The sequence below is a fragment of the Sinohyriopsis cumingii genome, chromosome 3 (assembly GCF_028554795.1).
Source record: "Sinohyriopsis cumingii isolate HCF-2022 chromosome 3, ASM2855479v2, whole genome shotgun sequence".
In the NCBI taxonomy this organism is placed as follows: domain Eukaryota; kingdom Metazoa; phylum Mollusca; class Bivalvia; order Unionida; family Unionidae; genus Sinohyriopsis; species Sinohyriopsis cumingii.
In genome coordinates this window covers 104,004,932-104,027,345 of record NC_142963.1, presented here as the reverse complement: position 1 = coordinate 104,027,345, position 22,414 = coordinate 104,004,932, and the positions used below count along the sequence as shown (strand labels likewise).

General features: G+C 35.8%; 1 protein-coding gene across 1 annotated transcript; it reads left to right on the top strand.

Moving 5' to 3' along the window:
* Window positions 1-468: 468 nt before the first annotated feature.
* On the top strand, window positions 469-18,155 carry LOC149803443 (large ribosomal subunit protein eL38). The gene is made up of 5 exons (XM_089953151.1): window positions 469-563; window positions 5,012-5,054; window positions 8,738-8,798; window positions 15,745-15,867; window positions 18,095-18,155. Exons 1-5 carry the CDS (start codon window positions 523-525, stop codon window positions 18,118-18,120), a joined length of 294 nt encoding a protein of 97 aa, XP_089809277.1. The 5' UTR covers window positions 469-522; the 3' UTR covers window positions 18,121-18,155.
* Window positions 18,156-22,414: the final 4,259 nt, after the last annotated feature.

Sequence of the window (22,414 nt, the reverse complement as noted above, 5' to 3'; positions counted from 1 at the left end):
GGTACGATTTTATCAAAGGAATCTATTATTTGACTGAGCTAAAACAAGGCAACTTTTGACTTCAAAGACTAGTGGGGAAAGTTCACTAATAATTCAAAGATATTCGTTTGAAAGCAAGAACTGTTTTCATTAGCAATTTTAGAAAATTGGCAGTGCTGAGGTTTATTCAGGCAAACTACAGTCAATTATTTCTTCTTCCTCATCTTGTTCTTCTTCTACTTGCTATTGATATTATTATTATTATTATTAGTAGTAGTAGTAGTAGTAGTAGTAGTAGTAGTATCATCATCATCATCGTCGTCGTCTTTCGCCGTCTTTGTCCTCGTTGTTGTTGTTGTTGTTATTATCATCATTATTATTAGTAGTAGTATTGTTATTATTATTATTAATACAATTGCTGCAGAAGATTCGAAAGCTCAGAAAGCATCTATCGACATAGGTAGCAAAATTTGACCACAGATTTGCTGCTATAATCATCTTTCCGGATCATTATTTTGGACGACGTTGTTTGGCATATACAACATGTTAATTTCCTTTTCCGGCTTATGCTTTCTGGCATATAGGTATGGATCGGGAATATATGGAAAAAAATCTACATGAATCTTCCTTACCTCTCAATCCTGCTGTGATTTCATACTTCAGCTACAAAATATATTAATCCTTTTGATTAAATTTGTGGAAAATGTATTGTTAATTTGTTTCCAGTTTTGTCTTTTCACTGAATTCAAGGCTCGAAATTAGGATTTATTTCGCCTAACCACAGGATCAACAAAATAACTGTTTTACTGGTGCTGCCCAAATTTCACTGATCTACATACAAATTAAAATGGAAACCAGTTCAGTTTATAATTTGACATATGCTGGCTGCTCAGGAACCAACCTTGTTTCAATTTCACTTATTCGTCTGGTATTTAGTATAAGCTTTTATTGTGTGATTATAGGGACGATTTATTTAATGTTTTGCACCCATCAACGAATGAAGTACCCGTATATTTTTGTATTATTAGAAGACTTTGTTCAAAAAGCGTACAGCATCACACTCTCTCCATGGTCGTACTAGCCGGCAATCGATTCTATCAGTAAGAAATGGGGAAACCTTAGTTCTACAACGTAAGACGTAGTACATGTTGTTTTTGATTTAGTGCTGTCTTACTATCCAAATAACGGCCTTGTATCGCGTGTTCCGATGTTGACATCGGAATGAGTAATCAAAGTTTCAGGAACATCTCACACACTTGGCAGCCTATATTGACACTCTTCCACTAATTTGTGTGTAATTAATATACTTACTGTGCTGTCTTTATCCTGGCGGAATGAAAATAAGATACTAGCAAATGGGTGCATTTTCACGTTCCATTGACATTCATTTGAATTTGTTGCAATGCGACGTTAGTCTAGGTATGCCAAAGTATATTTAAGTAGGTTCTTATGGCAGATATGTTTCTTGAACAAAACAAACTATTGCTTAAAGTTCCAATAGGCATAATATATTTTTAATCATTTCGTTAAAGAATAACATTTCAGCTTAACACAATTTTGGCTGTCATCGCTTTTCAGCCAACGGAAATATAGGCTAATGATACTTGAAAACAGGTCCATTTCTTTTGTGAAAATTTGAATTTATTAGAGAATAGACATCAGAGTAGTTAATGTCTGACTAAAACATTATGACTTTACTTTGTAGAAAAGTGTTATTTTAGAGTTCATTTGTGTGAAATATTCCTGAAAATTTGACTTCGTAACGATGTTAGTCGACATCAAAATACGCTACACCATGCCTTTAGTTGGGCTGTAAGACCTTGACGACCACAACATAAATATCAGCATTGAGGTCTTACATCTTGGACTAGCTCTACTACCAATTAACACAAGCTAAGCAACTCTCGCAGTTCTACAACAGAACCCTTGATGACTGCTGTCTGGATCCATTTGCCCACTTAGTCCCACATAACTCTCACCACTGTAAAGCCGACAGTCCAAACTTAGCCCCGCCCCCCCCCCCCCATGTATGTTTCAAGAAGTACAAGTAATGCAACATTTTAGTGTGAGTGGGTGGATAGGGTGCTCTTGTCATTAAGAAATGCCGAAAACTCGGGTAATAGTTGTGTCCCATTTCTTCATTTAAGTCAGTTAAGTATCCTCCAACATTTATAAGTTAGATTAATAATTAAAACTATACCTTTCTGTCCACAGACTTGGATTCAGTGTACAACAAAATTGACTCTGTATATTAGTGGAGATTAAATGCCATTGACCCTTAAGAATAATCCATTTGATGGCAAGCAGTGGATTTGGTAGAAAACTTGAACATGAGCTATTTTTCTGCACATTTTGTAACTCAAATGGATTCTAATCAGTCATAAACTGGACAGTAGTTCCAGAACAAAAGGTAGGAAGCCCTGTATTGGCCTTAAGCAACATTTTTTGATGAAAACAGTAACACAGTTTTCTATGTCATTTTATTATTGTAATATGTATATAATTTTGGTCCCAAGCATTATGAGCCAAAATATGAAGAGTCTGGAATATTTTCATATTCTCTGCTCATGTCTTTCTATGAATGCTGTACGTCTATTCTTACACAGTTGGTATATCTTTTTTTCTTTAGGTTATTAATTAATGAATCTTGAGTTGAAATCTATAACCACTTTCTTGGTATCCAAGTAATGGGTTCAAGGCATATTGCAAAGACTATATTTCTCCTTTATGTAAACCACCACAGACACATTAAGCCACCTTGTATTTCTAACATACCACATGTCTTTACAAATGACTACACTGTTCAGTGATAACTTAATTTGCCCATTGTTCCAATGTTATGTACAGAACTTGTGTATTTATCACAAGTACAGAAAGATTTCCCTAAATCACCACTAATATGTGTATAATAGTATAAATAAGTGTCAACTCCTTCCCTTTGTGGTTTATTTATTACACCACAGAAACCGCTGTAGAAGAACAGCTTGTCATATTAACTGCAGTAATGCATATTGTACTATATTTGGTTTAACAGTCATGAATTGTGACAATCATAACATCCAACGGAACTGAATAAAATACCTTCTAAACTATGCAACTGCTTGCATATCTTTCTGGATTAGTTTGTTAATTTTGTTAAATTTGTGTCATTGAATTAACTTATTTCACTGGAAGTGCCTTCTCACACAATTGTGGAAATGCAATACCACAACTACAATAATTTTTGTACTTTAAGCAAATTCAATATATATGCCATTTATTCAATCATATAAAGTTTATTTAGGAAAATTATCTAATGGCAAGTAGCCATTTCCTTTACACATGTATTAAGAACAAAGGACTGATGATACCCGGATATACATAAACTTAACACATGGCGCCACTCTACCTGCCATTTGAACAACAACCCCTTCAGCTATGGTCCAAATCCCTGTGGAAAATGACTTTTTTTAACTGACCTTTTTAGAAACCAGAAATGTGCAATTTTTTTAAAGTTAAGTGATATTTATAATTTTACAATGAAAATTAGGTTCAGTTTATAAGGAAAATAAAAGAAAGCTAACAGACAAAAAGATATTTAAAAAATTAAGAATCAAGATTATAACAAAAAGGAACAAGTGGACAACTTTTAATGGACAATATCATTAAATGTTGATGTCAGACAGTATACACGCAGACAATAATAATTATATAAAGTAATATTTATTGGGCAGCAAAGAAAATGATGCTTCAGTGTAAAATGTACTTGCAACAATTTTTACTTACATTATTTACTTAAAAAATTAAATAGTAAGTATAAAAATAGATGTCAAATAAATTTTATCGATGACAAACTTTAAAAGTTTGTATAGGATCGTAGTTGTTCACATTATACAGCAAGTAGTCCTGCGTGCAACATCAGTTGTCAGTAATTGCAATATGATATGGAGGAACCCCAGTAGACCAAGTAATCTAAAGTGCATGCCTTTACCTATCACTGCCATCTCACTGTCTGCGTTTTTTTTTTTTTCAAGTCTCGGGCTCGGCCTATATGGTTATGTGAAAAGCTTTCGAGAAGCTTCCCTTGGGTAGGTGGTTTTGTCCCAGTAGTTTTCCTCCACCATTTATGCTGACCTTCATAAATGGCCCATCATGTGCTGAAAAATGGCGTTAAGCCACAACAACAGTATACTATCATTTTTTTAAAAGTCTTATGATGTAAGTGGTGTTTATTTGTGATGGGGTTTATTGTATCTCAAATATTTCAGCAGCTGATGTAATATTTGGCCTCGTTTGCATCCCTTATATTGTTGAAGCATTAGTTCATATTGCAAGGACATACACATTCTAGTTCATATTGCAAGAACATACACATTCTAGTTGAAACACTTGTCTACCTTTCCATCATTTCTGAGTCACATTGCCAAATTGTATGCATCAGATAGTTTTCTATAGCAGTGGCCTTTTCTTATCATAGTTGCAAATTATCAGATTTTCTACAAATGATGTACCACTGAATATGTCCTCAGCAGAAAGAAAGGAAAACTGTAAAATAATCTTCTGAAAAGCAAAATAGACATTGACCAAATATTGCAAAACTCGTCATGGCATAAAAGGGCTTTTAGAGTTGTACAAATTGTGCCAATCCACCATTTAAAAATAGGGAAATGCTGAAAAGAAATTGACCATCTTTGACATGATACATCTTTGTGTCAGAGCAAAACTGTTCTTTTGTAAGCTATTGTAGGGTGGTAAATCCCAGACCTCCATCCATTCCTACTACCAAAACTAAATGGTCTGCCCCAATTTCAGCTTAAACAGGCTTGGATTACCTCTTATCTGTTATGCAGGAAGTTAGCTTGAAAAGATAATTTATTTGCAAGATTTATAACTTGACATGCATCTGTGTTCTGGAGATAACCACTGTACATGTATTTATGTTGGATTTGAGTTTTCGAACACCTGCATACAAATATTTTTATGTACAGATAATTTTCAGCTATGCAGTGTGAACAAAACCCTAGGTAACTTTTAATTTAATTTCTTTTTACAGTTTTGATCCAACTGTGTGTCGGAGAGATCTGCTAATAACAATGGTGAGTACTGTTTATACGGGTGTGAAGATTACCAGATATGCTTATTTGTAAGTTGTGTCCAACTTCAGACCTCTTAGATCACGATCTGCTGACACATGTAATGGCAGATCATTGTCTATATTGTTTGCAATTTGACTCGACTTGTACACGGGCATATATGGTAGATAGTAAAATTTGACTATTTCATCATTAAAAGTATGAAATAAGTATGCATGTTATACTAAATAAGAGAAAAGTAGACATTGCAAGAACTATATTTTTAAGACAATAGAAGATGTGTAGTTAGTGATTTTTACATCAGTGAGCCTAAAAAGTGCTGCAGGCATCTACAAAGTAATGTATGTATACAATTAAATGACAAATCAACATAATCTTGGCTATTCGTTGCTTAGTAAGTTTTGGTATTCCATAAAGGTAAATAAACCAAAAATGAAGCTAGATAAAATCCATAAAGTGCAAAGTGTACAAAGTTATTTTAAAACTAGTCGTCAGCAATTCATCAGAAACATTATCTCTGTGCATTAGGTTTCCTCTCTGTCACTTCTTACAAAGTGGGGAAGGGTACATCACACCCATTTTATTCCCATTATGGGGGGGGGGTGCCTGTTTGTATCAGTTGTTTTATCTTTGTCTTATCTGAATATTGTAACCAAGCTGAACCATTTCTGGACAGGTCAGGGTTGTTGTGCAGTCAGCCTTGTCTGATGGGGCTAGGCGGCTTACAATTTGTATAGCTGTGGTGTGTCCAATGGGGCCAGGCAGCTTTCTCTTCATTTAGCTGTGGTGTGTCCAATGGGGCTAGGCGGCTTACTCTTCCTGTTGCTGTGGTGTGTCCAATGGGGCCAGGCAGCTTACAGTTTGTATAGCTGTGGTGTGTCCAATGGGGCCAGGCAGCTTTCAATTCATTTAGCTGTGGTGTGTCCAATGGGGCCAGGCAGCTTTCAATTCATTTAGCTGTAGTGCTTTACAGACCATGTCACACATTGTGAATAACTGTCCACTGACCAAGTTCTCTGGTGGACTGCAGGCGCAACACCATGCTGATGACACTGTTAAATAATAATTGTAATGATGCCTCAGGATTTCACAACATATAAAATTGGGGGTAAATTACATATTGCACCTGAAATTCACATAGTAGCTGGATCAAAAGGACTAATTATGCATCAGATTTGCTATTAAGCGGTAAAGCTGCATTTTAATAACTGGCTTTCACAAGTCGCTGGTGTAAATTTATTGTCTCTTTAAACATTTTATAGTAAACAGACATGTTTTTTCTGTTTTAAGTGGAATTCCACTTTTTATGAGAAAAATCAGATTCTTGATGTATTCTTTGTTTTTTTTCAAAAGCGGTACGTCTGATCACATCCTGCAATGATGCTTGTAAAGTATTCACTCAGTGTATTATTTAACACACGATCATTGCAAAGAGTATTCTAAGTGGTGAAAAGTTGCTGCTCATCTGATGAATCTTCGTGTAACAGAAACTGATGGAAAGAATGAAGCATGCTTATAAGCATGGCATCTCGAGTATTTGAGAGAGAATAGGATGCCAATAGGTTTGGATAAAGGTTTTAAAAATATGTGGAAATGGGAATGGCTCAAGCAGAAATTTGATGGAAATGTAGTTGGTCAGTTCATAAGAAAACTGAATGCCATAGGACTGGCGTTTTGTATTCTTTCCAAAAACTGTTTGAATTATGCTAATTGAGGCTTTTAGATCTTGGCACAGCTGCTAGCTACGATGTCACTGCCTCAGCATAGTAGTAGTAGGGGTACAAATCTTAGTACTAAAGCAGCAGTCAGAATATCACAAAGAAGCTGCATACAGAGAAATGTAGTATCAGAAACACAAATTATACACAATACATTGAGTTGTTTGAAATGAGAAACAAATGTCCATGTTGAGAAAAAAAGATTGAAAACTGAGCCAGCAGTGTCAGTGGTGACAAAGAGGATTGCAAAAGTAATTTTTGTTAAGGCTGCAAAAAAGAGCAAGATTGGCATATTAATATAAACAGATTGTGTCCAGAGGGAAAAAAGATAAGTGAATTTATGTGATGTATATATTTTATGTATTTTGGTGTTTATTTTGCAGATTTTTGTTTTGAGAAGGGGAAAAGTGTAATATAATATTTTCTGCAAAAATTGTCAAATTATTGTGACTGAATTACTGTATAAACACTGACATGCACATGAAATAACTTTAGCTCTAATATCGTTGGAGAAGAATTTTGTGACGGTGAACATTTTGAATTTCTTCAAGTAAATTTGAAAATTGGTAAGTTCATTTTTTTCCAAATGATTATTTTGTTATATACTGTGATACCAAGGTTCACCTGAAGCATTTATTTATGATTGTAAATTGCATGCTCTACCCCCCACCACCACCACCACCAATCAGAGGCACTGCCCCTCGAGACCCTGTTGAGGGAGAACCCCAAAACTCATCTTCAGATTTATGGGGGGGGGGGGCAATCATCTGGGTCAACCAGCCGTCAAGTATTGTAATTCATTAGATTAGTTCTCATGGACCTGCATGGTTATGATCTGAAATAGTGCTGAGATCTAACAATAACCACTATCTACTAATCGCCGAGGTTAACATCCAAGTGATTATATCAAACTGTATAAATGAGTGTCACTATCGGTATCATGTCTCTGCTTACTTAATGATTTATGCAATGAACAAACACTCATAAATCAGATAATTGTCAATCATCATCAAAATGTCTCAGAATAAAGTGTTCCAGGAGTGGTGGCTGTTTGACTTTTTCTGCATTTTTAGAAATGAATCTGGTTCTATGAGATGCAAGACTTGCTGTGACTGAAATGGTGAAACATAGCAAAGTGAGGGTCTCTGACTTTGAACAGCAGCTCAGTTTTCTTAGGTTAGTTTTCAGATCATGCTAATGTTACGGACAAGTTGCATGCTATAGCAACACAGCACTTGTCATCAGAAAAGTGATAATTGGTACCAGCATCTTTGCTAGCCAAAGATTTGGTATGTTAACCTATCTACATCTTGGCAGATCAGTCAGATATTTTAATGCTTTGCGCAAATGACATCTTTTGGATTTCATGAGTTTCCTCCCTTAGTATATAATGATAAAATGCCAACTAACCAATAGCTTGTAAAAAGCGGTTGATTTTTCATTGGCTGAAAAATGTTGGAGGCAATTGATCTCAAATGAATAATTTGTATGTTTAATATCGAACGTTTGACTACATACCAGAAAGAAGCCTTTACATGTGTATTTGATAAAAAGAATGTATTTGTGCAAACACTGACTGATAATGGAAAATCACTTGTTCACAAGTCTGTTCCAGTTGTGTGCACACCTTGTCTTGATTATGGAGGAGCAGTGTTCAGCTTTCAGCAACTTGATTTTAATTTGATATTGTGGCTTGCCATGAAATTTACGGACTGAAGCACTGATCTGATAGATCCACCAAGGTGTAGATAGGCTGATGTATCATAACCATGGCTAGCAACGACGTGGTACCAGACATACTAAGAAATTCTGCCTCCTTCCCATCCATCAATTATGGGGCTTGCAAGGGCAGATCAGTACACGACATAAACTAATTCACACTATTATTCATAACACAAATACAATATTATTTTCCAATCCCTGCACAAATCACTTGCCATAAAGTTTTTTCTTCTTCTTTCTTTACAGCCGAAACAGATTATGGAAATCAAAGACTTCCTTCTCACTGCAAGGAGGAAAGATGCTAAATGTAAGTAAAACAGTGTTGATCCAGACATCGCAGTGTTTAGTCGCTATTGGTATTCTATGGAAGTAAATGTGTTGGATATCCTAAATATATTTATGGTTTGTTCAAACACGAATAATCCCAGAAAATGGTAAAAATAATTTTTGTTTAAAGAGATAAATGTTTATTTACTTGAAAGATATATCTGCATTCAGGTTCTTTATTCTGGGAAATCCTTGAAAATGTGAAATATAACATTTGTTTTAACACACTACTGCCTACAGCATGCTAGCATAGCTGCCAGCACTCACGATTTTGATGTGACTTTCTACAGCGATTCATGGATTCATGTCGCATGCAAAAGATTCATGAAGTTCCCAATTCTCAATCATTTAACATTTTCCTATTAAGTGCTAGTTGTGATATCGGCAGTTGCCAAAACGGTCCGGAACTGTTAGTCGTGATGTTAGTAGAACTATGGCCAATTGGTACAGTTGGTTCGGTAGCAGGCATTTTAGCGTATTTTAATCTTTATGCATAAGAGTAGTTTTACAAATGCTTTTGAAAGAAACTGAGGTTAACCAGAATTTTTCTTTGCGCATGTGCTACCAACACTGATTTGAATTACTATTTGGCATTGCTTCTTGAAAACATCTTCTTCACTAAGGGAAAAGAAATGTATTGCACAAAAAGTGAAGTTTAGTTTGGAATATACCAATAATTGGCCGTGCATTCAGCCATCAAATACCGATGTACATCATGCTTTTTGCACACAGTGTGCCACAAATTTTAGCATTGGGCATGGTGGCAGGGATGATATGAGGAAGCACATTGGTAGCAAAAAGCACATAGAGGTTGGGAAACTACACGAAGACAACTTTTTTGAGTGTTGGAATATTTGAGAGTGAAAGATAGCATATATCTTAATTAGCTTGAGTTTTCCACGCATGCACTGACACCACTAATTGTTCAGCGTTCGACGTATCATCTTATGGATTAATGCCATTTAGTAATTAAGCTACATTGCAGTTAAAATGTTTTCACCTCCAAGGAAAAAGATTTGTATTCCACAAAAGGTGGAGTATAGGTTGGAGTACACCATAATTGAGCCTAGCATTCAGCCATCAAACATCGTTGTACATTATGCTTTTCCCACTCTAGTGTGGCGCAAATTCTGCAATTAGGAATGTGCACAGGGACTGGTATTGTTGCTTACAATTTACCTGTCGTATATATACCATGTAGTAATATTATTATATAGTACATGTATGTTAGATAAATTTAAGCAATGATACTAGCCCCTGTGGGCATGTGGCAGAACAATGTGAAAAAGCACACTGCTATAGCATCCCCAGCAGTTTTCAGTTTTGGAGTATTTTAAGCCACCTACACAAGTCCTGCATGCTGCCAGTACTGAATCAATGTTTGTGAGCTTTCTTGTTGAACATAACCTGTCTTTCAGTTGGAGATCAGCAACAGTGACAGTGAAAGATTATTTCCTTTATTGCCTCCTTAGGTGATGAAAATTTGCAACAATTTTAGTCTCCAAGATTAACCAGCAGGCAAGAAGCCTGAACTGTTTTCAAAACAAATTTATCATAGCCTGATTGAAGAAGTTCAAGACTGCCACAGCATCATATCATGACATTTAGCATGAAGTTTGGGTATATCAGTAAATTTGGCTGCAAATAAAGGAGTACATGTAATGAGTGTAAATAATGTTTTATTTTTATTTTGGGTATTTTCATATAATGCAGTACTGACCATTGAAGTGGGTGGAGTTAGTGTTATGATATACTTTTTCACTAATTGTGTTCAAAATTCACTCATTTTTATCCCACTTGTCACTAATTGCGAGCCTAGAGGGTTGACAGCTATGTACTGGTGAAATGGAAGCTGTTTCTTTTCCAAGGGATACGCCAAGGCTGCCCAGCCATATTTGCTTGGGCAAGTACAAGACCCATGACAATTGGATTACAAATCTGACTCTTATCGATTTGCTGTGTGGCTCCATCAAAAAGATATTTCATTTTGAGAACTTGTAGACTGTCATGGCGAAATAATGAATTAAGTTAATTGTAGCAAATCTGAAGCAGTACTACACAAACTCTGGTAAATATGGCGGTTCCCGAACATTGATTTGAAATTAAACTGCAGCAATCTTTGCACCCAATTTTGAGTTACCTCCCTTGCATTAGTAAGTGATGATTTGAGTGGCTACTTTGTGGCATAGATACTGTTCACTGTTGGAGACTTCCTGTCCTAATATTTCTATTGCTATGTAACAAGTGATCTACATAATATAATGCTTATTCTGGAAATATTCCAATATCAGTTTGTGGAATATCTAATGCCAAAATTTATCAGTTTAGACTTGGATATCTGTTATCAGCCCAGTCATCGCTTGGAGATAAAGACTTAATTCTCTTTGATATCAGAATTAAATCTAATGGACTGATAGAAGAATTAATATCCAGAATATCCTGCATAGAACAGAAAACCTGTCATTATGCATGCATTTTAGTTCTTTTATCTGGACTGGCATAGCATGTGCATTTGACCTATAAATACCATAGCTATTGAGGCCCAGTCACGCAGAGAAATAGGTGCATTGATCAGTATGCTGATTTTTTAACAAGACATTTCCTTCAGTTTATACACAAGGAGCCCCAGGTAGCCAGGTGGTATTAGGTACTTGCCTTTATCAATCACAAATGTCTCACCTCTGTGTGGGTTCAAGTCTTGGCTCAGCCAAGGTGGGTATGTGAGAAAGCTTGCCATTAGCTTCCAGCAGACATGATTTTTCTCCATTTTAAAGTGAAATTCCACATTTCTCTTGGCTTGAATCAGATTTTTCTTGATATAGTCTATTTTTTTTATATATTCTCTGATCTGGTTTTTTAACAACAGTCTCTCTGGTCCCATTCCGCAACAACCCTTGTAAATTATTCGTTCCATATATTAGCACATGACTCTCGTAAAGAGTATTCTGATTGGTTAAAGTTTACATTAATCCAATGAATCTTCATGTAATGGAAACTGATGACAATAGAAAGAAGAAGCATGCTTGCACAACATGGAGTCCTGAGTTGTTGCGAGAGACCATGACACAAAAAATTTAGACAAAGGTTTGAAAAACATGGTAATGGCTGGTGCGAAACGTTGACAGAAATTTAGTTGGTAAGCTTATAAGAAAACTGAACGCTGGAGGACTGGGATTTTGTGACCTCTGCAAGAAAGATCTGAATTAACGGTAATTGCAGTTGGAAGAGTTTGGAACAGCACCTACAAAAGAAGCTGCATATGAAAAAAATTGAAGCTCAGAAGGCATCTGGAAAAAGTGTTTAATTACTATAAGAAGAAAGATTTTTTGCATGAAAGAACAGATGTAGCCCTCTGTCAGAATATTTGCACTGCAGATTGCCAATACAAGCACCAGCTTGAAAGGAAAAAGGCCCTAATTGAGAAGGAAAAGAAACGATTGCACATCGAGCAAAAAAAGTCAGTGGTGACAAAAAGGAAGGCTAAATAAATTTTTGCCAAAGCTGCAAAAGAGCTCGACTAGCATATCAACAGGTTGTGTCCATTGGAAAAAAAAGACAAGTGAATGTATGGGATTATTTGTATGTAGTTGATGTCCTTGGGTATTTACTTTACAGATTTGTTATGAAAAGAGAGAAGTATAATATATTTGCTGCACAAATTGACAAATTATTGTGACTTAACTGTGATGTGAACACGGACATGCACATGAAATAACTTCAGCATCAATAGTATTGGAAAACAAATTCATGTGACAATAAATATTGTGCAATTATTGAAGTCAGGTTAACATTTTAGTAAGTTTATTAGTTTTTGAAATGATTATTTTTGTTTATTTTATGATCGTAAGTTGCAGCAGAGCATATTTTTATGAGTTTAAAATGCGTTTTGGACACCTAAATCAGGGGCTTTGCCAGTCATGACCCTTTGGGGGAGGCCCCCACCCTTAAAAAGTTTTCAGCCTTTTTTTTATCAAAGACCAAAATCATGTCTGTTCCAGGAATGACGCTGGCTTTAAAAAAAGTTGTCGCCAACCTAAATATTTTGTTGCCAATTTTCAAAACATGTTGCCATTTTCATAATACATTACTATTTCTTTATCTCAACATCCTCGGGACCAAGGTAATATTGTCGACATAAGCGAATGTTTAGTAAGGTGAGGGAGCTGAAAATAAATTGAAATTTCACACACAAGTGAAGTTTGTAAGAGGTGACTAGGATTTATGCAGAGTCAAAAGTAAATGGAAATTTTGTTTAAATGAAAACAAGTCTGAAATACACTTGTTTATTTTATGCTAAGCAGTGAATTACTTGATTTTCTAATTAAAATATTATTGATATTTCACTGCAGTGAAAAAATAACAATATTTTTTCACTACCGGAGCTACTTTTTGGGGTCAGAACATACTTACCTCCCTTTGATTTTGCACCTTAGCAAATTAATAGTTAATAATTAGCAGATTAATAATCCCTGTCTGTTATCCTTGAAACTTGTAGTTTGTTATTCTGGAAATATCAGTTAATTTTCATCAATCTGATGTGGAACTAATTTTGTGCGCATGTACACATAGCACAGCAGAACATGTACGGTAAACAGCTGACATTACCGTAAGAAATCTTCTCATTCACTGTGTCACAAACTTTAGGTAGCCAACGTATGTGAGCATGAAATGAAAAGAATATTTGCTTGAAATGAGTGAATAACGGATACATTTCATCTCGTGGGTGAAAAACTCTAGCATTTTCACTCGTGGCTATGCCACTCGTGAAAATACTGAGTTTTTCACCCACTCGATGAAATATATCCGTTATTCACTCGTTTCAAGCAAATATCCTCTATATATTGACAACTTACATTTGTCTAGTACACTCTGCAGTGGGTTAATATACATGCATAAATCCATGAATTTGAATATTCAATCATATGTTAGAAAATTCATGTATCAGTCAAATCCTGTTAGAAAACAAATAAAATATGTACATAAAAAATGGTAGTCCTTGTTTAATCTATATCCCAGTGTCAACAAACACATTTCCCTAAACAATTCACTGCGATATTTATTATCCTTATAGTACGTGGAAGTTTGTTGCTGACTTTCTTTGATCAAAAGTCTTTGGTTTGCTTTGATGAAGGTTTGTGTGTTATTGAAGGCACTCTTTGAAGGGCCAAACAAATGCCCGTTTGTTATTGCTTTGGCAACCTCAAACAATTGTAAAACATTGATGGTGACAAAAATTCTATTTTCATTTGCTTCAAAGGTACAAAGTTTTCATTGAAGTTTCAGTAAAACTAATTTTTCTGGTGCAGTTTTCAAAAAGGAAATGGTTTGCCATTGTCTGGTAGATTGTAGTCCATCTCATTCCCAACTTCAGATGTGGTCGATTGTAGCTATTTGGGTTATTTTACAGCACAGAGTACTAAGGCCGAACATCAGCATAAGCGGGTTATGATATAGCAATGCCATGTTAGGGTCATAAACTATGGGAGATTCACATAATCTTTTGGAACACAACTAAGATTCAAAATAATCTTGTGAACACAACTAAGATTCAAAATAATCTTATGAACATAAATGCACCCAATTGGAACAACAATTGAACCAAATGTATGCTTCTAGACCCCTTGTACAGGCGCACGATTCCTAGGGTTGGCCCACACTCTTATTAGCCACTCACACCCTTCATGGATCCACCACATGTACAGTCATATGTATACATGTACATACAGCATACAGCCCCCTTTTTAATTAGCTACGTCTGCGTCCGTGGCTCAGACATACGTACATACATACATATCGACAGCATGCAGCCTTAAATACTCTGGAAACTCTAGACAGCTCTAAACAACTTTAGACAGCTTCAGTCAGCTCTAGTCACAGTCACAATCACAATTAGCTACAATAAAACAAAACTGGTCATAATAATAATTTATGTAAAATCTCTAGATATATGCTAATACATTAACCTCTAATAGTGACTTGTAATTCAAAGTGCAAATTTGCGTTGTAATAAATTCATTATTATGCGATAAGACATTACAAACCGAATAAGCTTCGCATATCAATGAAATATAAATTTAACACTTACCCCTATGACTGGAAAACAATGGAGAGCGTACACTCCTTGACATGATCCAGAATGACCAGTGTCGGTTTAGAAATTGATCTTAAATCCATAGGAGAGTGACCAATAGTTGGGGTAAAATACCTGTGCATATCAGGTTATTAATGTCCCTTCGTCGCAAGTAATTTCCGGCGAGGTACGTGTTAATACAGTCGCTTACCTGGAAAAACATTCACCTTAGATAACGTTGTACACTTGTACAATTAAAATAGTTGAATAGTTCTAAGGCAAAACCAAGTTATTTTTTTGCCTAATTCTGTGACAGCAGCATTCTTTCTCAATAAAGTGGTTACATGGATAGTTGATTTTGGTCGGCCTATTTCACCCATGTTAATCTACCCATCTGTTTACCAAACAAGTTACTTTCACACCACAACACAGTGGACTATTATTACTTGCTTATAAATCAAGTCAGCTGCATGCAACATTGACCCAGATTTTCCATTTGTTGTTTGTTCTACTAATGACTCCAAACAAATTGGACAGACCCAGATAAAACAGCACACTATTTTATGGCAGATCTGTGTCTTTACATTTTGCAGTTAGACTTGTCTTATAAGCGAATATGTGTCTGTATGTATGTACATGTATATTATTAAGAGTTTGCTGTCTTTGAGTTACTGTCCATTGTCAGAATTTTTAAATAGTGTTATATAAATAATGTGTTGGGCTAAACAGAGTTAATCCTTTATTAGCATTTTGTTATATAGGGTTTGGATTTTATAGCAAGAGATATTTTTGTCACACAGAATTTTTATGAAATTGTGAATATTCATCCCAATATAAATTTATCTACTTTTTGCAGCTGTAAAGATTAAGAAGAATAAAGACAATGTGAAATTCAAGGTCCGCTGCAGCCGATATCTTTACACCCTGGTCATCAATGACAGGGAAAAGGCTGAGAAGTTGAGGCAGTCACTTCCACCAGGTACAGAAATATGTACATTTTTCCAGTTATAAACTATATAATTTTTTTTGTGTCTTTCCATGAAAGCAGCTGATATATTTCTGCAAAAGAATAATAAGCTTGAAAGAGCAGAAGCAAGCTTACAGGTTTGAATATTGAAAATCTTGTTATCTCTACTCTTCCTGAATGGATGGTAAATTTTGTCAGTACTCCTGAGTGGAAGATTATATTAACATGTGGTTTTCACTAAAAGATTGTTGGAATTTGACACATCTCAGTACAAAAAGAATGATTCGGTCTATATGGCTTACTTAGCAGATTATTAAAATAATAGTTATTGACACACTCGAGTTATTGAAAGTCTGTTCATTCTTTACTCATGAATATAATTGATAAGATGTGATTTTATTGTAAAGATTTCATTGTTCCTGTAGTTGTAATTAACTTAGAATATTTTATGTTCAGAATAATGCCCTGGAGGCTCAGAGATGTGGAATAGCCCTAATGCACTTAATGTATATCACAAGAGGTTACTAATGGGAGCAAGAACATGGCATGTCCTTGAACAGGGCCAATGCAAGTTCGTGTTAAACATAATGGTGTCCCAAGCAAGTGTTGCTTTCAGCACCACCCAATCCCACCACCCCAAAAATTACCTCAAACTCCAAGAAATGGCATGCGAAGACAGTCCCCCTTACAGTGTTCCATCCCTTTTGCAAGGCTGTTTACCCCAGTTGCCATGGTACTAAATTCCTACTTGTATTGCTGTGGTGTGAAGCACCACACCAAGTCTGTCTCAATAGAACCACAGTGGATAGGTGGTTTGTTAAACCGATTTTCTTCTAAATTATGAAGTAAAGACTAATTTACTTGGAAAATAACAAGTATACATTTATTTTCCTGCCATTTGCTGATACAGCGCCATTATTGTTTTTGATAGGCAACTATTGGAGGGACCCATCACACAATGATAACGATTTCAGTTCTGACTTGTGTCCCATTAATTAGTATGGTCCCAGGTACACTTTATTTCTTATTTGTAGTAAATGGACAGGCATGAACAGGTAAACCAGTTAGGGTGTAATATTGATTCTTGAAAAGGAAATCATGGGGCCCACTTGTCACAACTTGCTCAAAGAGTTGGTTTGTTTAGAATAAACAGGTGTTGCAAATACCCTTCCGGTTTCTTTATTCAGGATATTCAGACATGTATGACTTTAACAGGCATTCTTGTCATGGTATATAATAATTTTGACAATGAATATTCACTTTTCTAACATTACAAGTTTTGATTCAGTCATTGTGAAGTCTGACTATGGAACAGCTACCTTGCCTGCTCTTCAGATCATGTTTCTCTTAGTTGAAAACTGCTGTAGTCTGCAACTGTTTCAAAGAATATAATGCTGGAAACATGATTATTTTTTTCTGGACACTAATAAATCCATGACTCGTGCGCCTGTAATTATAATCAGACTCGGGTCAGGAGCTGTCAGTTCTGGGATTTTAATTTTTCATCCTAATTTAACCATTCCCCTGAAATCTGAGTCCTCATTTGTTCTTCTGTTCACACTTTTTTCACTCAAGATTTCATCAATAATTTTGAATTGTGCATTAGATTAGTACTGAAGCAAATTAAACTTGGTAAGACATTTCCATCAGCAAGTGAAATTGATCTTCTGCTTTTTTTGCAAGAATACATTCTGTTCAGAAAGCATGGGATGTGATCAGCTGAGTTGAAAAGTAACTGGAGCAATTTTGTATGTTTTTTTAAATTCTCGCTGGATTGTTTTTTAATGCCTGATGGGTGCCCACAAAAGGTCTTGTGCCAAAAACAGCAAGTAATGCTCAGATAGAATCCTAAAGATTTAGGGATAATGGTCCAAAATCTTTTTAGCATAGCTACAATGAAAACGAGCCCCTCTGTGTAATGAATTTTTGAAGTAGAATAGAATGAGAAGAAATTAAATGGGGAACAGGTGGGAGTGACTCGGGGTATTCTAAGAATGAGTAGATACAAGTTCTTATGGTGCAATGATCAGAGGTAAATCTTGAAGAGTTATTCACACATACCACTAACACCCATAAGCCCACCCCACCGAATTAGTTTCATGTGTAAGATTGCCTGTAAATTAAAATAAGGATGTGTCGTGTCAAGTTGATAGAGAAGGAGAGTAGGATCTTGTCATTTTTAAGATTACAAACTTAACCTTCAAAATTTTACATTGTCATTTTTTTCTTTTCTTTTCAGGTCTTGCTGTGAAAGAGTTAAAATGAAGTGACTAAAATAAATGTTTCTTGAAGTTGACAAATGTTTCATTTTATTTGTATCCCGAAAATTGTGAGCCTTCTCAATAAAAAGCATAGGCCCAAAATTTATCATACAAGATTACACTTTTAGGGAACATTTTCTTTGAAGACCATACAAAATATTTTAGTTCTGCTGGTCATAGACCAGAAAGGCTTCTGTAAGGATCTGTGTCATTCATTGTTCATCTGTCCATTAGCACAAGTTTGTTATCACTAATCCTTGGAGAGATGCAATAAAACTACATACAAATTCATATCTTGTGCAATTTGGTCCTCAATGGAAATGGTGCTGCTTGATCTCCTGAATGGATGGTCAGATCAACGTGGGCTTTTGCTTAAAGACTAATTATATGTCATGTTTGTCTTCAATGAAAATGGTACCAAGCTGATAACCAGTATGGCCACTGGGGCAACGATCTTATTGCTACTTATCCTAAATGGCTAGTTATACCAACATGGGGTTATAACTAAAAGACTAATTATGCTGTCTAATTGGTACTAAATACAGATTTTGTGGATCTGACATCCAACATGGCCATCACAATCGTCATTTTGAAAATCATCGGTACACCTTGTACATGGAAGGTCTTATTGACATAGGTTTTTCACCAACACACTTTATGATGGTCCTAAATGAAAAGGATGCTGATCTGATGTCCAGTCTTGAAAATAGTTACTGCAACTCTGGACAGGAAGTCATATTGATGTGAAGATTTTCGCAACAAAGCTTATGATGTCCATGGTCTTCAGTGAGAATGGTCCTGATCTGATGTCCATTAGTGTTCCCACACTGCGTATCTTGAAAATCTTGTAATCACTACTCTTTCTGAATGGATGGTCGTATACGACATGAGATTTTCACTAAGAAGATTTACAATTATGTCTAGTTAGGCTTTGAAGAAAATGATGCTGATCTTTTGTCCAATATGATGACCAGATCATCCTGAATATCCTTGTTATTGTTGCTGCTACACTTTCTGGATGCATGTTTGGATCAAAACGAGACTTGTACTGAAAGACTTGAAATGTCTAGTTTAGTCCTTAATGAAAATGGTGCCAATCTGCAGTTAAATATAGCAACCACTACTACACCAGAATGGAATGTCATATTGATGTGGTGTTTTTCACCAGGTGATGTCTAGTAAGTCCTTTAATAAAAATGGTGCCTAATACAGCTGCCGTATTGGCCAACTTGAATGTCTTGTTATTATTACAATATATGATTCAATGTTCATATCAGCATGGGATTTCCAATAAAAGAATTCTTGTAAAAAAAATTTTGATCCTAAATTAAAATATGCTGATCTGATGCCCAACATGTTGCCATGACAGCCTTCTTGAAAATCTTGATTTCACTACTCTTGCATAAAAAGGCATTTTGACCTGTTTTTTCATCATCAGAGTTCATGTGGTGTCTGGTTGGTCCTAAATGAAAATGACTAACTTTCAATTGCTTTCTTAAATATATTGTGGCAACTCCTTCAAAAGGGCAAGTTTATCAGCATGAGGTTTTCACCATTAGACTTCTAGTAATACATTGTTGCTCCTAAATGAAAATGGTGCTAATTGTGCATCAACATAGCTGCCACTGCAGCTAATTTGAACATCTTGTCGCTGAAAAATATTGGTCTGGTTTCAACTCTGGTAGTTTAAGGGGGGAAAAAATGGTCTTGAATTCTGGAAATTCTTTCAATCAGTATAATTTAATATCATTCGAGGGACTCTTGTTATGCATTGTCATTCCTCAAAGTTGTAAACTCGTGATCAATATGCAGAGATCTGCACGAGACTACAATAAGTGCAGATATCGTAAATTCTGGATATGTTACGTAATTTCTCGTCATTGTAGTACACATTTGCTTTCTTATTTTCTCTATTCATGCGGAAGTAAAAATAGATATAAATTTCCAGTTCAAGCTTCAGTGGTCCTCACTATAAGGCACCTTATTATACTGCAGTTATGGTCATGAAACCCAATAAATTTACATTTTCAAGATGCAGAAGTCAAGTAGTAATCCACTTTTCTGTACATCAGTTCACACTTTAAAGCAGCATATATTTGGAAGCCGTTTGGTACTTGAATTGCATAATGCGGGTATACCTTTTAAAGGCTATATTTTCAGGTTCAATTTTGATGGACCTATTTTAGAATACTTTAGCATGACAATGGTCAGTGGCTTTTATGTTCGATGAGCGACTGGCTTCTTAAAATAGTCTGGTATATAGATCTTGTCGTTAGTCAAGATTAAGGATTATAATACCAATCAAACTGGTCTGTCATAATAAAAGGTAATGACTAAAACTTGTGAGGTAATGTCGCTGACGTCACAATAGAAAACGCTATTTGATGTTTCCTTTATCTTCTCGAGATCTTGAATTTTATGGTTTTGCTTCCTCATCTATACTTTGAACAGAGTTGTCGCCCTTGACATGGATGTTGTCTGGTAATAAACACAGTTTTGCAATCGTTAAGCATAATTGGATGCGCTTTGGTAGGCGACTGTCCTGTTAATTGTGCCTTTTAAAGGTCATTTCCTTTTAGGTATAATTTTTGATTGAATTGACCTATCTCCATTACTATTTATGATTCTTGATATCAGCTTGCTAAAAAAAAAACTGAGTAGCCCAATACCAAGATCCTCTCTCGTTCTAGATGGGGTCCCCTCTTGTATTTGAATCATGTTTAACTGTTCAACTTGTCAAAAGAAGTGTTATCTAATTTTCCTGACAATGAAATGCGACATTTTCGTTTATGTTATCTAAATACGCTAGTTATTTATTAATATTCAGCCCCTTGTTGGTGATCGAAAGGTACAAACTATTTGTACAGTGCAAAGTGTGTGATCTATGAATGAGCAAAATTACTTTTCTGTTCTCTTTATGGTTACAAGCATTGGCCTTTGTTTTGATCTGCCTGAATAAGAACTAGTCTGCTCACGCTATATTGGTAATGCTTCATTGGTTAAATTTATCAAATGGTACCTATGCGTTTCTGTGATCAGATCAGTGCCATATCACCTGTGTCCGCCTGCCAGGGGGTGGGGGACGGTGGTTCTTACCGTAGTTTTCCTGGGGTCTTCCTCCACCAGTTAGTCGCCATATGTAGTCCATTATTGTGATAATGGTGTTAGACCGAAACAACGCCTATTCATGAACGGTCGGAAACTAATTTAATTTCACCTTTCCGTTTGGCATATGAATTCATCGTCCTCTGAAAGCGGCAAAAGTCAGTCCTGCTAAGATTGTAGAATTATCAATTACTAGTATTCCCCCCAAATATTATTGGATCTTTGAGAATTTAAAAAGTCCCATATCGATCCCTTTTGGGTTAAATTAAATTAACTAAATCATATGTCCCTGTATAGTGAAAAATGGAGACAGAGTTGCAGCTGTTATTACATCACTGTCTAAAGCCGGTTACAGATCAAACTCTCATTTTTCCTGCAGAAATTACGGCGATACTCAAATTTCTAAATTACAGTGAAACTTTTTAACAAATACATATCATCGGGTTTTTTCGTTCAGATTTCCTTTTCACGCTGAAGACTTCAGTTCATCATCATTACAGGGTCCTTTTCCACAATGAAAGCCTTAACAATCCTATAAAGTGAAAAGGTTGAAAACGGTGACTAATGACGTGCCATTCGCTATGGTGAGAAGGACATGAAACAATAATTGCCTACCGTTGGCATTTACTAATAAACTAGCATAAGCACCCGGGGCCCCGAGTGGTCTAAAGCGCTCTCCGTTACGGATCACTGCCATCTCACCTCTGTCTGCGTGGGTTCGAGTCTAGGATTCGGCCAATGTGGGTTTGTGAGAAAGCTTGCCAGTAGCTTCTCGTGGGTCGGTGGTTCTTCCCGGGGTTTTCCAGGGTTCTTCCTCCACCATTAATACTGGCCGCCATGCATAGCCTATCGTGTGCTGAAAAATGGCGTTAAACCCAACAACAACAACAGCATAAGCACCCAGTGTTTAAAGTATAAATCGAGCAAACGTGTCTGACAATATTAGCATTAAATATGGAACTGCATCCTTCAGGTATTTTGTAAATCCATTTGTTAAAAAGACCTATGTTTTTACACGAAGCTTGCCTGTAGGAAGCACGTGTGCAAAAGACCTTACCCGTATGTTATTTCGAGCCCACTGAAAGGATGAAGCCCCAAATGCCGCCGTTTATCATACATTTCACAATTCCGACAATCTAACTCAAGATTGGAAGAAAAGAAATGATTTGTTATATTATATATATATATATATA